A 12,140-nucleotide genomic window follows, 5' to 3' on the forward strand; every position below is an offset into this window, starting at 1 on the left:
CTGGGACCCTGGCTCTGACCCCTCTGGGTCCCGGACCCTCTTCTCTCACGTGGGGACCCCACCAGTTCCTTTCTCCCAGCATCGCCGTGGGGCAAACCCCATAATGCAGGGGTAAGTGGGGCGTGAGGGGCAGGCTTTGTGTCCTTGGCCTTCCTGGGTGACAGCAGCAAGCCCCCGCTCCCCCCACCCCCCACTGCCAGCCCGTGGGAAGTGGCTGAACAGGGGCAGGAGGGCCTGAGACTCTGGGCTCTGCATGTTTCGAAGGCAGGCCAGGGCGAGCAGGCCTCGGGTGGCCGGCTGTGGCCTGGGTGTTTCTGGGAGTGAGGCGGTGGGAGTGGAGCTGGAGCAGAGGCTGGCTGTATAGACAAGGAGAAGGCGGGCTGGTGGCAGAAGGGAGCAAGAAGGCGGGAAGGGTTGTTTGCTGAGCGGCTGGAAGGCCCACTGGAGCCGCGGAGGGGAGGGACATGTGCCGGAGTCCCGTCAGACGGGGTGCTTCCCTCTGCGGAAGGGGGGTGCTGGCTGGGGGCCCTTCCTGGGGGAGACTGGGGCTAAGGGGGCCACCATGGGGGTTCACACGGGATCTGCAGGGCCGGACACTGGCCGGCAAGGGCACCAACTCCCCCAAGCCCAGGTCTATAAATAGCTGGCGGGCCTGGGGGGGAGTCAGGCTTTTCTATAAACAGCCCTGTCCCTGCCCGGCAGCTGGGTCCGGCCTGTCACACGGCCTCTCCTGAATTAGAACACGTCCCCCCTGCGGCGGCCTGTGCACCGTGGGCCTGTCACCGGGGTAGGGGCAGTACAGGTCACCGAGCTTGGGGGGCTCACGGTGGGAGCGGGTGGGCTCAGCCAGCTGGGGCTTCCACCCTGGGCCACGGCGCCCCGCGGACCACCTCACGCGCGGCGGGCCCGGACGCAGAGCCCTCAGACGTCTGCAAAGGGGCTCACATCCTTGAGTGCAACACGGGGCCACCGCTTTGGAAGACACCTCGCAGTTTCCTACACAGTTACCGAGCCAGCCTGTGAGAAACCAAAACCCACGTCCACACGCAGACCAGCCTGCGGATATTCGCAGCAGCTTCCCACGGAAACCCCCCAGCGGCGTCCACGCCGTGAGGCAGGGCGAGGCCCACCCAGACGGCGAATCCCGCTCCGCCACAAAAAGGAGTGGAGTCCCGACACACGCTACAACACGGTCAATCTCGAGAACACGCTACGTAGGAGAAGCCGGCCACGAAAGGCCACGTAGCGGGACTCCATTTATAGGAAACGTCCAAAGAAAGCAAATCTATGGAGAGAGAAAGCAGATTTGGGGGCTGGAGGAGGCAGCATGGGGAGTGGCTGCTAAGGGAACTTCGGGGGGATGATGGAATATTCTAGAACTGGATCACGGTGCTTGAAGGCCTTGTAAATCCGCTGAAGACTCAGCGGGTGAGATTTCTGCATGGACGTTCTGGGCTCCCCTCGCCCCCACTCTGGGGTCTGTCTGGCACCTGCTCTGCTCCGGTCCTGGGGGTGTTTTGGGAGCAGGCAGGCCCGCGTCCGCACAGCCGCTGGGAGAGGGCACTGCACGTTTGCCCGCTGCTCCTAAACGCCACGCCGCCGCTCCCGGGGCCAGCTCTTTTCTTCTTTATTGGTCTGAGCCTCTGCAGACGCCAGCCTCGGGAGCACACACCTGGGGCAGGGGTGGGGCAGGGGGAGCTGGCAGCCGCCAGGCCTGGGTCCTCGGCCTCCTCTCAGCCCAGCGCGGGGAGAGCCCGGTCCCTCTGGAGGAGGCAGCGGTAGGGAGGGTCATTCTGGCGACAAGGTGGCCAGGCCCCGGCCGTGGCAGCCAGGGCTGGGCGTACCGGGACGGGGGCCAGCCCCGGGGGAGCCGCCCTCCGTTTGCTGAGCGGGGGGACCGTGGCCTGTTCGTGGTGATGCTGGCCAGCCTGCCCCTGCCCCAGGCCCTAGGGTCCTCCCCCCCGCCACCTGTGCCCAACTCAGCTACCACAGAAGAGCAGAGATGCATAAACAATCCTATTTCAGTTAAAATCCACTTAGTTCCAGCCCAGCCAAACCAGTTGAGAGGCAGAGCTGGGAGCAGGGGCCCGGGGCTGGGTAAGGAGGCAGCGGGCAGGGGTGTGGGGGCTCCAGCTCTACCCGGCTCCCGCGGCTTTGTGGGGAGAGGTCTGCGAGGGCCTGTCTCTAGAAGCATCTGGGTGCCAGGTGGCTGGAGGGCAGGGCGCAAGCTGAGAGGCGCCCTGGGGACACAGGCACCGCCCACGTGCCCGTGGGGGTGCTGTGGTGCATGCAGGTGCAGGCGTGGGCATTGGCATTCAGAAAGCAGACCACAGAGGGCTGGGGGCGTGCAGGCTGTCCAGGAGGGGGCCGGGGGCCGGGCCCTGGTGCCTGCTGGGGTCTCGGCCACAGTGCCCCCAAGCAGCTCCGGGAGGCCCACCGCCCTGGAGGGTAAGGCACAGAGTTTTGGTTTCTCAGGGGCCCAGTTCCAGCCTGGCCCTGGAGGAGCCCCACTCAGCAGCACGTCCAGGGGCCCACTGCTGTGCGGGGGCCGGCCGCGGGCGCGCTCACTTGGCTTTGGGCTTAAGGCTGAGGCCTGTGGGGAGTGAGAGGAAATGGCATCGTTAGGAGCAGACTTGCTGGGGACAGTGCCAAGGTGCCTGCTTCCAGGTCCCCAGGCTCCTGTGGTCCTGTCACCATGGCCTGGTGGCCTGGCTGTGTCTCCACGGGTCCACGCTGACCCTAGGCCCTTGCTCTTGAGCAGCAAGACTCTTCCAGGTGGAAGGTGCTGGGATGACCCCCAGCCAGCTGGCTCTTGTCCACCTGCATCTCTGGGCCTGCCCCACCCCCAGGCCCTGCTCTCTCCTATCTCCTCAGGCCCTGCTCTCTCCCCTCATCCCCCCTTTCCCCCTGGCCCCCCCCCCGGCCTGCCACCCCCCACCCCTGACAGGCCCTGCTCTCTCCCCTTACCACCCTCCAAGGCCCTGCTCTCCCAGCCCAGGCCCAGGCCACACTGTCCACCCTCATCAGTCCCCACTGCTGCCTCTCCCTGGAGCTTCCTCAGTTGCTTCCCTATCCACCCCTTACACTGGATGCTTCCTGACTTGTCTTCCTCCAGCTCTGGTCCTGAGGGCACCAGGGCCCCACCTCCACAGTTCCTGCCACGTGCACGCACCCAACCGGCCCTGCAGGCCCCCTGCCCATCAAAGCCCTCTGGTCCAGGGCCCCTTGCTCAGCTCTTCCCTGCAAATGCCCCACCCCCATGGCTACCCCAGGCTCCCTGTGGGTCTTGAGCAGACAGGTTTGAGGATCATGCTTGAAAGAGATGGGGCACAGAAGTGAGAAGAAGAAAAGTCAAAAGTCATTCAGAGCAGGGTTTCTGTCGGCCCCCCCCAGGGTGCCAGGACCCAGGGCAAGGCGGGGCCAGGGCACCACATAGCAGGGGGCTCCCAAATCACCACCTCAACCAGGTAATTGGCATCCAGGGCCCTACCCAGGGGATAAAAGGCCCCAAGCCCCTCTTGAGGGGCCCTGGGGAGGACCCACATCACGTGTGTCGAATTACTGCCCCAAACACAATCTGGAAGCAGTGGGGGGGAAGCCGTGGGACACCCCTGAAGTGAAGGTGCCTTCTACACGGGGGCCACCCGAGACAGACAGAGGCTGGATGTGTGGTCCCCAGGGGTGGGGGGTGTCTCGGTTCCAACAAGCCAAAACAACCAGGCAAGGTGGGACCCCTGCCCGGGCCCTGCTGGGGCCTGGGGCTGCACACAACAGACCCCGAAACGTGCTGGGTGGGGGCTGGGGAGAACAGCCTCATTCTCAGGAGACCCTGGGGGCTGGGTTCAAGTGGCACGATGCCCCTAACTCTCAAATCCTTTAGTGAAGTTGAGAGCAATGCAGCAAATGCTGATTATTTCGCTCTTTTTTGCAAGTTCTTGCCCTTTCGGGGTGAATGGTATGTGGTGTTCGTTATGATCTTGCAAATTCCCTGTCTGGTTGAAGTTTTTCAAATAAAAGGCTGAGGAGACAAGGTCGGTGGGATTCCTTCCTCCTGCCCCCAGCCACTGGGATGCTGGGGCCCAGGGTGGGGGAGCGAGCATGCAGCAGCAGGACCACTATGCTGGAGGACGGGGGCGGTCCTGCGAGAGCACAGAGCCGTGCTGGGCACACTGATCTTTCCCTGGGCAGCGGCCACATGTGGCTGCCAGCCCCCCAAACCCCCAGACCACTCGGCCCCACTTGCTAGTGCACGCTGGTGTTTCCCACCAGAGAGCCGAGCTCAGAACGTAACCCCAGGAGCAAACTCTGGAACTGAGACTAAAGGCTGTACCCAATAGTGAGGATACATTGCAAAGAAGGGTGCACCTGACCTCGCTTCTGCCCTTGCTTCCTCTGGGCACTGCTGGACCTCTCCTCTGTGCCCCGAGTCCTGCGCCCCGGGCCCTGCAGGCCAGCACAGCACCGTGGCACCGAGCTGGGTGCAGGTGTGTGCAGACCCAGGTGGCTCCCCGCTCGTGAGGAACTGGTCTGCATACCACTAGCATGGCCTGGAATGCAGTAGGGACCCCAGGCCTGTCTGTCTGCATCTGTGAGCCTCTCGGGCCACGTCAGAGACAATGACGGTCCTGCCCATACTCGGGGGTCCTGGGAGGCCTGGTGCAGTGGACCCAGGATGTGCCTACAGACCCATCTGTGGTCCCCAGGACCTGGCCGCCAGGGAGGGGAGGTCCGTCCCTTCCTTGGAGAGGGCTTGTGGCCCGCTTCTCCCGGGCAGCCGGCCCCTGGGACTGTCTCTGTCCCTCACTGCCTCCCTGGGGACATTTGTGGCCCAACAAGGGCCAGAGGAGGGCTGGGGTGTGCCTCATGGAAGGTCTCAGAGCGAAGGTGCCACCCTGAGGGATAGGAGTCAAGAAAGCCCCGGACTAGCCAGACCGCTTGGGACAGGGGCAGCCTCCGTCTGTCCTGCCCGGCCTAGGAGGCCAAGCCGCCCCCGCCGTCAGAGCCCCCCCGCCGTCAGAGCCCCCCCACTTGAGGCCTTTTGGCCAGCGCACAGCTCCAAGGTCACACCTGGCCGCAGCACAGACACCAGCTAAGCAAGGCACGGCTCCTGCCCTTCCAGAGAGGGGGGGAAGGCCGAAGCCAGGCGGGTCCCACCACCAGCGGCAGAGGCGGGCAGGCTCGCAGACAGGCCCGGGCGGCTTGGGGGGCGGGTTAGCGTCTGGGAGGGCTGGGTGCGGGCCGGCCTCTGCGGCGCCGTTAGTGCTCAGCGCCCGCGTGGGTACGTACCTCACTGAATCACACAGAGTCTTTGTGTTTTACTACCGTCAGAGTCAGGGACAACCTCTGCTTTCAAATAAGAGAGATGCACTCAGCGGCTTGTTCCTGACCTGCCTGAGCTCGGAGCTGGCGCTCGGGCTGCGCCAAACACGGCGGGGTCTCAGGCAGCCCCTGGCCACACCCGCCCCGGCCACCACTCCCTGCCGGGGACGCTGTGAAACGGGAGTCAGCGGGCGAGGGGCGTGGGGACAAGGGCAGTGCTCCCCCTCCCGAAGCCGCTCCTCTCACGAGCACAAGGGTGGCCATCTCTCCTGCAGGACGTGGGGTGTCCCGGGCATCACCCACTCCTCGGGGGAGAGGAGGGAATGGCTGGCCGCGGCTCGGGGCCCCGCTGTGGGTCACACACCAATGCCCCCAAGCCCCATGTGCCCTGCCTACCCGGGTCCCCTGCTTCTGGGGGACGAGGAATGACGGGAGGGGTGCCCCAAGTTACCTTCCTGGCTCCTTGAGGGACGCTTCTTCCTTCGCTTGCCCGTCCTCTTTGAGGCCTGTCCCCGGGCCCTGGGGAGAGTGCCGGACCCTGAAGAGTCCGTGACTGTGTCCTCAGAGAAGGACCTGTCCAAGGATGTGTCCAGTGCAGAATCTGGGGCTGTGTCCTCCTGGTCCCCGTCGCCGTCCCCGGCCACGCCAGGGCCTGTGGCGGGGAGGTCGGCACTGCGGCCGTGGGCAGCGGCGTCCGGCGGCCCCTCCACGGTGCTGTCGGCCTCGGCCAGGCAGACGCCCTCAGGGGCTGTGGGGTCTTCAGCATCTTGGCTCGACCCTCTGACCCCGGGAGGCTTGTCACCAGAGAGCTTGAGAGGCTTCAGGGCCTGCGCACCTCCCAGCACCACGGGCCAGGCGCCCTGAGAAGGCTGGGGGCTCTGAGGGTCCTCGGTGGTCAGGACATCGCTGGCATCCATGTACCAGGAAGAACGCCTCTCCAGGGGCCCAGGCCCGCCCTCCTCTGACGGGTCTGCAGTGGGCTGCGGGCTCGGGGCAGTGGCATCTGAGAGGTCCCAGCCCCGGGGCTCAGAGGTGGGGCAGCCGGTGCCTCCTGAGGGGACTCTGGGGGCCACTGTGGACACAGGACATGGCAGCTGAGGGCGGGCCCCGACTCCCAGACCATCCTGAGGATGTGCCCAAGGGGGAGGCCTCCGTCCATCCCAGCTTCTACCCGAATGCCACCAGCCCTGCAGAGCCCACAGCCCCAGGAGACTTCCCTGGTGGCCTCCAGGTGTGGGTTCCCAGAGAGCAGGCCCACGGTGTGGCCGAGCAGGGGACACTGGGCTGATTTCATCCCTGTCCCTAGAGTGCCCCCCCACCGAGCAGCCACGCTGAGTGGAGCGCCCCTCTCCCAGGCCCCGTGCCCACCTCTCCCACCACCTCAGCATCCCTGGGCCCCGGGGACAGGGACACCTGTCAAAGGCCCTCGCTGCAGACGGGAGCACCAGAAGGCCGAGCTGCCCCTCTAGCCCCACCTCGTGGCCGTGCCATTTCTCAGGCAACAAGGGAGCTGCCCGGAGGACTCTCCTATGAGGTCAGAGAGGGCTTCCTGCAGGAGGGGGGAGAGCAGGCAGCAGGGATGGCAGGGGGGAAATGGTGATGAGAGGCAGGAGAGGGTCTCACCAGGCGCCTTGTCCCTCGGCGGGTCCATGGCAGCCGCCTTGCTGCCCCACTCTGCGTCCCCTCGGCCACGGGCCGTCTTCCGCAGCTGGAAGCCCTTCCTGATGTCAGCCAGCAGGGCGTCGATGACACACACTTCCTCCTGCTTCCCGACTCCCCTCCTGACTGAGAAGCCCCAGAGACCCTCAGAGAGGCTGCCTGTGGGTCCCTGGAGCCCACCCAGGTGACCCTGAAAAGGAGATGACCTGGAGGGTGTGGGCGGTGCCCCGAGAGCTTCAAGGATGGGGGACGAGCACGAGCACGAGCACGGAGGACTCGCAGACCTGGCCCCGTGGAGGCCCGCCCCCCCAGCTCTCCCTTGTCCCCCAGCCAGGGCCGCCCCCCCAGCTCTCCCTCACCCCCCAGCTGGGCCCGGCCTCACCAGGCTTCCCGTCCTCCCCCCGCGGCCTCCGCGCCTCCTCCTCCACCAGCTGCTGCTTCCTCCTCTCCGCCTTCGCCGCCTGCTCCTTCCAGTCCTTGTTCTCCTGGGGCAGGTGGACACAGAGCCCGTGACCCCCAGCCCTCAAGGGGCGATTCCAGTTGCTCTGCCCGAGGTTGGAGAGGGGCTGCGGCCCAGCCCACCTTCAGGGCGCGAATGAAGAGATCCCGGAAGGTCTTCATGGTGCTGAATGTGTCCTCCAGGGACAGCTGCTGAGCATCCTCACACAGGTAACTGGCCAACTCTAGCTTCTTCTGCTCGATGGCCTGGAACACCTCATCCAGCGCCCGGGAGGCCTTGATGCTGGCCTGGGGGCAGGGGGCACGGTCACAGCCCTGGGGGAGCCCCATGGAGGGAGCCCTGGGGGCAGGGCGGGGCCCCCGGCCGCAGGAGCGTGACGGCTAGCTGCAGCGGACCCCACAGACAGCAGGACCAGGAGGTCTGGGCACTGCGGCCCCTGGGTCGGGGAAGCCCCTCATTTGCAGGAACCACCGTGGGACCAGGGACAGCATGCTGCCCTCCCGCGGGGTCCCTGGCCGGGCTCTGTCCTTCCCCATGCTCACCGGCCCCTGCCTGGTTCGCTGGCCTAGGCTGCCGCACCCCCAGCAAGGCCCCCCCCCCGGAAATGATCCGCCGTCGCCCCCCGGCCCAGACCCCGGCCCCGGCTTGCCTGGACACGCTGGGTGTACTGTTCCTGCACCTCAGGGATGGAGGACCACACCTTCTGCTCTGTCTCCAGAAGCTTCTTCAGGTTGGTGCTGGACTCGGAACGGATGAGCTCAAGGCTGATCCTGAAAAACACCCCAGAGCCCGGCGGGGTCGGGTGACAGCTGACGTCCAATCTTGTGGGGTCAGTGGAGCCCCTTGCCTGCGCAGGGACAGCAGGGGACACTGGACCACACACCCGCAGGTTGCTGGAAACACGTCAGAGCTCTGGGCGGGCCAGGCGGTGCCGGGGATGAAATGCCGGGACAGTGAACCCAGCAGCTCAGCCCATCGTTGGCTCTTAGGCCTGAGGACCCTCCGCAGCAGCACGTACCTGGAGTTGGAAGGTCCAGGCCACCCTCCCTGAGCTGCCCCTCTGTGCTGAGGGGCCCCATGAATGCAGCCCCACTTGCTTGGGCCTCAGTTTCCCCATCTGTACAACGGGAGTGGCACGGCTTTCCTCACGGGCTGTTGTGAGGCTCAACCTTGTAAAGAGGTGGCGTCAGCCTAGCCCCTGGTGTGACCATGACCAGGTCACTCCCTACCTCCCCCAGGCCTCAGTTTCCTCCTGCAAATCACGTGGGGACAAGCCATGATGGACCCAAGGTCCTAGTCTGAGGTGAAAGTGAGCCATCTATGGGGCAGTGGTTCCTGGGGGCCTAGCCTGGCCCAGCCACCTCACCGGCCAGGATGAGGAGGGCGCCAGCGCAGGTGAGGCGGGGGGGGGTGGGGAGGGGCGCCGATGCGGGGGGGCTGGTGGGGGGGGGGCGCCGGCGCAGGTCGGGGGGGGGGGGGGGGCAGGGGGCACCTACCCCGCTGCCTGGGAGGGCTGCTCCAGGTCCCGGGGCAGCTGCAGGAGGTCTGGGTGGTTCTTCTCCACCTCCTGCAACAGGACGGGTCCAGTGAGAGCCCCGTGGCCACACCCTGGCCCCAGGGATGCCCGAGCCTCAGGGGGGCCAGCCCCGGTCCCACCTCCAGCACGTGGTGCAGCAGGGTCACGCGGCTCTGCTGGGACTTGGTTTCCGTGAGCTTCAACAGCGTGCTGATCTTGAAGCCATCAGCGTCCCCCGTGTGGCTGCCCTGCGAGGGCCCGGGTCAGGAGTGAGGGCCCCTGCTGCCTGGCAGGGGGGAGCGGGGCGGGGAGCGGGGGGGGCTCGCTTACATAGTTAAGGAAGTTTCCAATTTTCAGGATCAGCTGGCAGAAGATGGGCAGCCGGTGGCTGGTGAGCAGGCCTGTGAGAGGGCACCAGGGCTGAGGGAGGGGAGGGTGCTGCCCGGTGTCTGAGGCTGTGGCGTGCGGTTCTTCACTCCCCTCCCCCGGGCTCGGTCCAGGGGGGCAGGGTGGCTGGAACCCCCCACTGCGAACAGGCTCAGGGGCTCTGGGTGCAGGTCTAACCACTGTTAGCACTCACTGCGCCCCCGCACCCCGGGGGCGGACGACCCCTGCCCCCTTCTGGGGATGACGCTGCTGGGAGGAACCTTCCAGAAGGTTGTAGCTGTGGCTTCCCCGGGTCTCCCCTAACCATCCGTTGGGGCTTCGGGGAGGGTGGCCCTCCTGCCTCTGTGGCCGGGATGGGAGTGGACGTCCACTGCGTGCGTCCCTGCCCCGGGGCTTGGTTATGTTCCTGCTCGTCCCTCGTTTGGAGAAAGCAGTGAGTGTTCACGTGTGTGTCCCTGTGTGCACACACGCAGCTGTGTACGGGGCTGCGCGGGTCTGTGTGAGTGTTGGCGGGTGCACACGTGAGTGCGCGTGCACGGTGCGTGTCTCAGAGCAGGGGTGTGTCTGCGTGTCTATGGTGAGGTGGGGAAGGTCAGCGCCCCGGGACCGCTCGCTCTCCGGGCGCCAGGTCCCCCCAGCCCCAGGCTTTGCCCCCCACTCACTGTTGCAGGCCGCGAGGACCAGCCGGGCCTTGGGTTGCACCATGTCCAGCACGACAGCTGTGCCCTCACACAGTAGCAGGCACTCCACCCGCAGCTGGTAGCTGGGGACAGAGCAGGAGATCAGGGACTGGGCCCCCCTCACTGGCGCTGGGCCTGCAGCTCGGGGGGCCGACGGCCTGGCCCTGTTCAATGTGCACGTTCCTGGGCCAGGTCCCAGCGGCGGACTCAGCAGGCCTGGGGTAGGGCCCGGGAAGGGGCACGTGAGACAAGCACCAGGTGGGCCCAGGAGGGCAGTCACCTCCCTGCGGGGCGCCCCTCCCTCTCAGAGCAGGTGGGCGCGTGAGTGATATGTGCGGCGGTCCTCGCGGAGTCCCGAGGGAACAGTCTGTGCAGCCCCACTCCCTCCTCAAGGTCTAGGCCCAGTTCCCCCTGCCCCTTCCCCACCACTGGGCCCTGGGGTCCGAGGGCTGCCCGCTCACCAGGGAATGCCCAGCAGCAGGAGGTAGAACTGGTCGGTGTTGGCCAGCTTGGCCCGATCCTCTGTGAAGGAGCGCAGGTTTTCAATCTGTAGGGAGGAGGCCACACATGGGATTCCAGCTCCCATCCCCTCCCAGGAAGCCCCCTGTACTGCCCGGCACCTGCGTGTACCTGCCCTGCCAGGGCCCACTCGTGTCCAGCACAGCTCCGTGCGGCTCCAGACTGTGCGTCCGCGTGTCCCCTCCTCTGTCCCTTGCTGGGGGCCCCCAGGGCCGGGCTGGCAGGCTCTTTCCCACTCACCTCGTGCTTTTCAGGAAGGAGCTTGAGGAGCTGCTTGAGAACCTCCACGTCGAATTTGGTGGTGTCCCCAGCCCGGATCATAGCAGTCACGTCCTCGTTGGAGCTGCAGGAGAGAGGGCGTGGTTGGGGTGGGAGCCCAGCGAGCACGGCCACCTCCTGGGGGCTCCTGGGGACCCTGCCGGTCGGGGGCTGCCCTCAGCCCATGATCTCTCTGCTGCCTGGGGGCCCGAGCTGCCGGGACACAGAAAAGGCAAACCCCCTGCCTGGGGTCACACAGTAACGAGGCTGGGGGCTGGATACCGCCCTCCGGGTCTGCACCCTCCGCTCCTTCCAGGCGGCTGCTCAGGACCCAGGCAGGCCGGCTCATGCATGCCCAGGGAGCTCCCTGGCAGGAGCCAGTGCCCAGCAGCTGCAGGCAAGGACTTGGGGGCCAGGAGCACTGACTGCTGCTGTCTGGGCCTCAGCTTCCCCAGGAAGTGGGGCCTGGTGCTCTCCAGGGCCCCCAGCTGGGCCTGTCTGCAGCTATGACGGGCCACAGGGAGGGGGGTGTGCACTTCCCAGGAGCGGCCCGCAGAGGGCACTGCGCAGCCCAGGATGGGAGGTGCAGGGAGGGGAGGGGGCTCACCAGGAGGGGCTGCTCACCATTTAAACTGCTTCAGGAAGATGTTGAGGTTCAGGCTCTTCTTGGAGTCCAGAAAAGTGATCTGGAAAACACCCCGGCCCTGGTGTTGGCCCTTGGCCCTGAGAGCAGCACAGAGGCCCCCGTCCGAGCCCCAGCCCGGCCCCACCTCCTTGGGCTCCTTCCTGGCTGGGGCGGCCACGTGCTCCTTGGGCTTGGCCTGGGGGAAGCAGAAGAGCCGCTCGATGCTGGAGAAGTCCGGCTCCACGACCTCGGCACCCAGGCTGTTCAGCGAGGCCCACATGGAGTTGTGCTCTGCGCATGGGGTGCCCGGTCAGGCTCACGCCCGGGCCTAGGCCCAGACAGGAGCAGGGCTGCTGCAGGTTTGGTGGGCCACTTGCCCAGCAGCCCAGCCCCCGGCCGCGGGAAGGCGGCCACTCACGGGGACCGGGGGTCCTCACCTTGTGCCACCTTGGACGGCAGCTTCTGCCAGTTGAGCTTCTTCATGCGCAGAGTGGGAGGGTTTACTCGCCGGTGGCTTGGGACCCAGGCAGAGTCCAGGCCGTGGCTCACGTGGGCCACAATGATGTCCTCGCCACCCACCCTAGAGGAGCCAGACAGATCCGGCAGGGGTGGGGGGGGAGGGGGGCACCCTGTGCCCGGGAGTGGGGGAGGTAGGGCCCCCCTGGCCACCCCGACCCCGGCGAGTGGCAGCCCCCGCGCTGCGCATGAAGAAGCTCA

The 12,140-nt window shown here is 66.5% G+C and overlaps 1 protein-coding gene across 1 annotated transcript in view; it reads right to left on the reverse strand.

Moving 5' to 3' along the window:
* Nucleotides 1-1,194: 1,194 nt before the first annotated feature.
* The window catches only part of INF2 (inverted formin 2), a 26,583-nt gene continuing 15,637 nt past the window's right edge, over nt 1,195-12,140 (reverse strand). Inside the window, exons 9-24 of the mRNA XM_044918036.1 lie at nt 11,861-12,121; nt 11,569-11,714; nt 11,423-11,484; nt 10,781-10,883; nt 10,483-10,568; nt 10,004-10,104; nt 9,285-9,355; nt 9,095-9,202; nt 8,935-9,005; nt 8,088-8,208; nt 7,561-7,725; nt 7,361-7,463; nt 6,943-7,104; nt 5,771-6,391; nt 5,287-5,343; nt 1,195-2,593 (exon numbers count right to left, since the gene is read on the reverse strand). Coding sequence (XP_044773971.1) covers nt 5,288-5,343; nt 5,771-6,391; nt 6,943-7,104; nt 7,361-7,463; nt 7,561-7,725; nt 8,088-8,208; nt 8,935-9,005; nt 9,095-9,202; nt 9,285-9,355; nt 10,004-10,104; nt 10,483-10,568; nt 10,781-10,883; nt 11,423-11,484; nt 11,569-11,714; nt 11,861-12,121 — 2,237 coding nt within the window. The 3' untranslated portion in view covers nt 1,195-2,593; nt 5,287. The remainder of the gene's footprint in view (nt 2,594-5,286; nt 5,344-5,770; nt 6,392-6,942; nt 7,105-7,360; nt 7,464-7,560; nt 7,726-8,087; nt 8,209-8,934; nt 9,006-9,094; nt 9,203-9,284; nt 9,356-10,003; nt 10,105-10,482; nt 10,569-10,780; nt 10,884-11,422; nt 11,485-11,568; nt 11,715-11,860; nt 12,122-12,140) is intronic.

This window comes from Neomonachus schauinslandi, chromosome 9 (assembly GCF_002201575.2).
Source record: "Neomonachus schauinslandi chromosome 9, ASM220157v2, whole genome shotgun sequence".
NCBI lineage: Eukaryota > Metazoa > Chordata > Mammalia > Carnivora > Phocidae > Neomonachus > Neomonachus schauinslandi.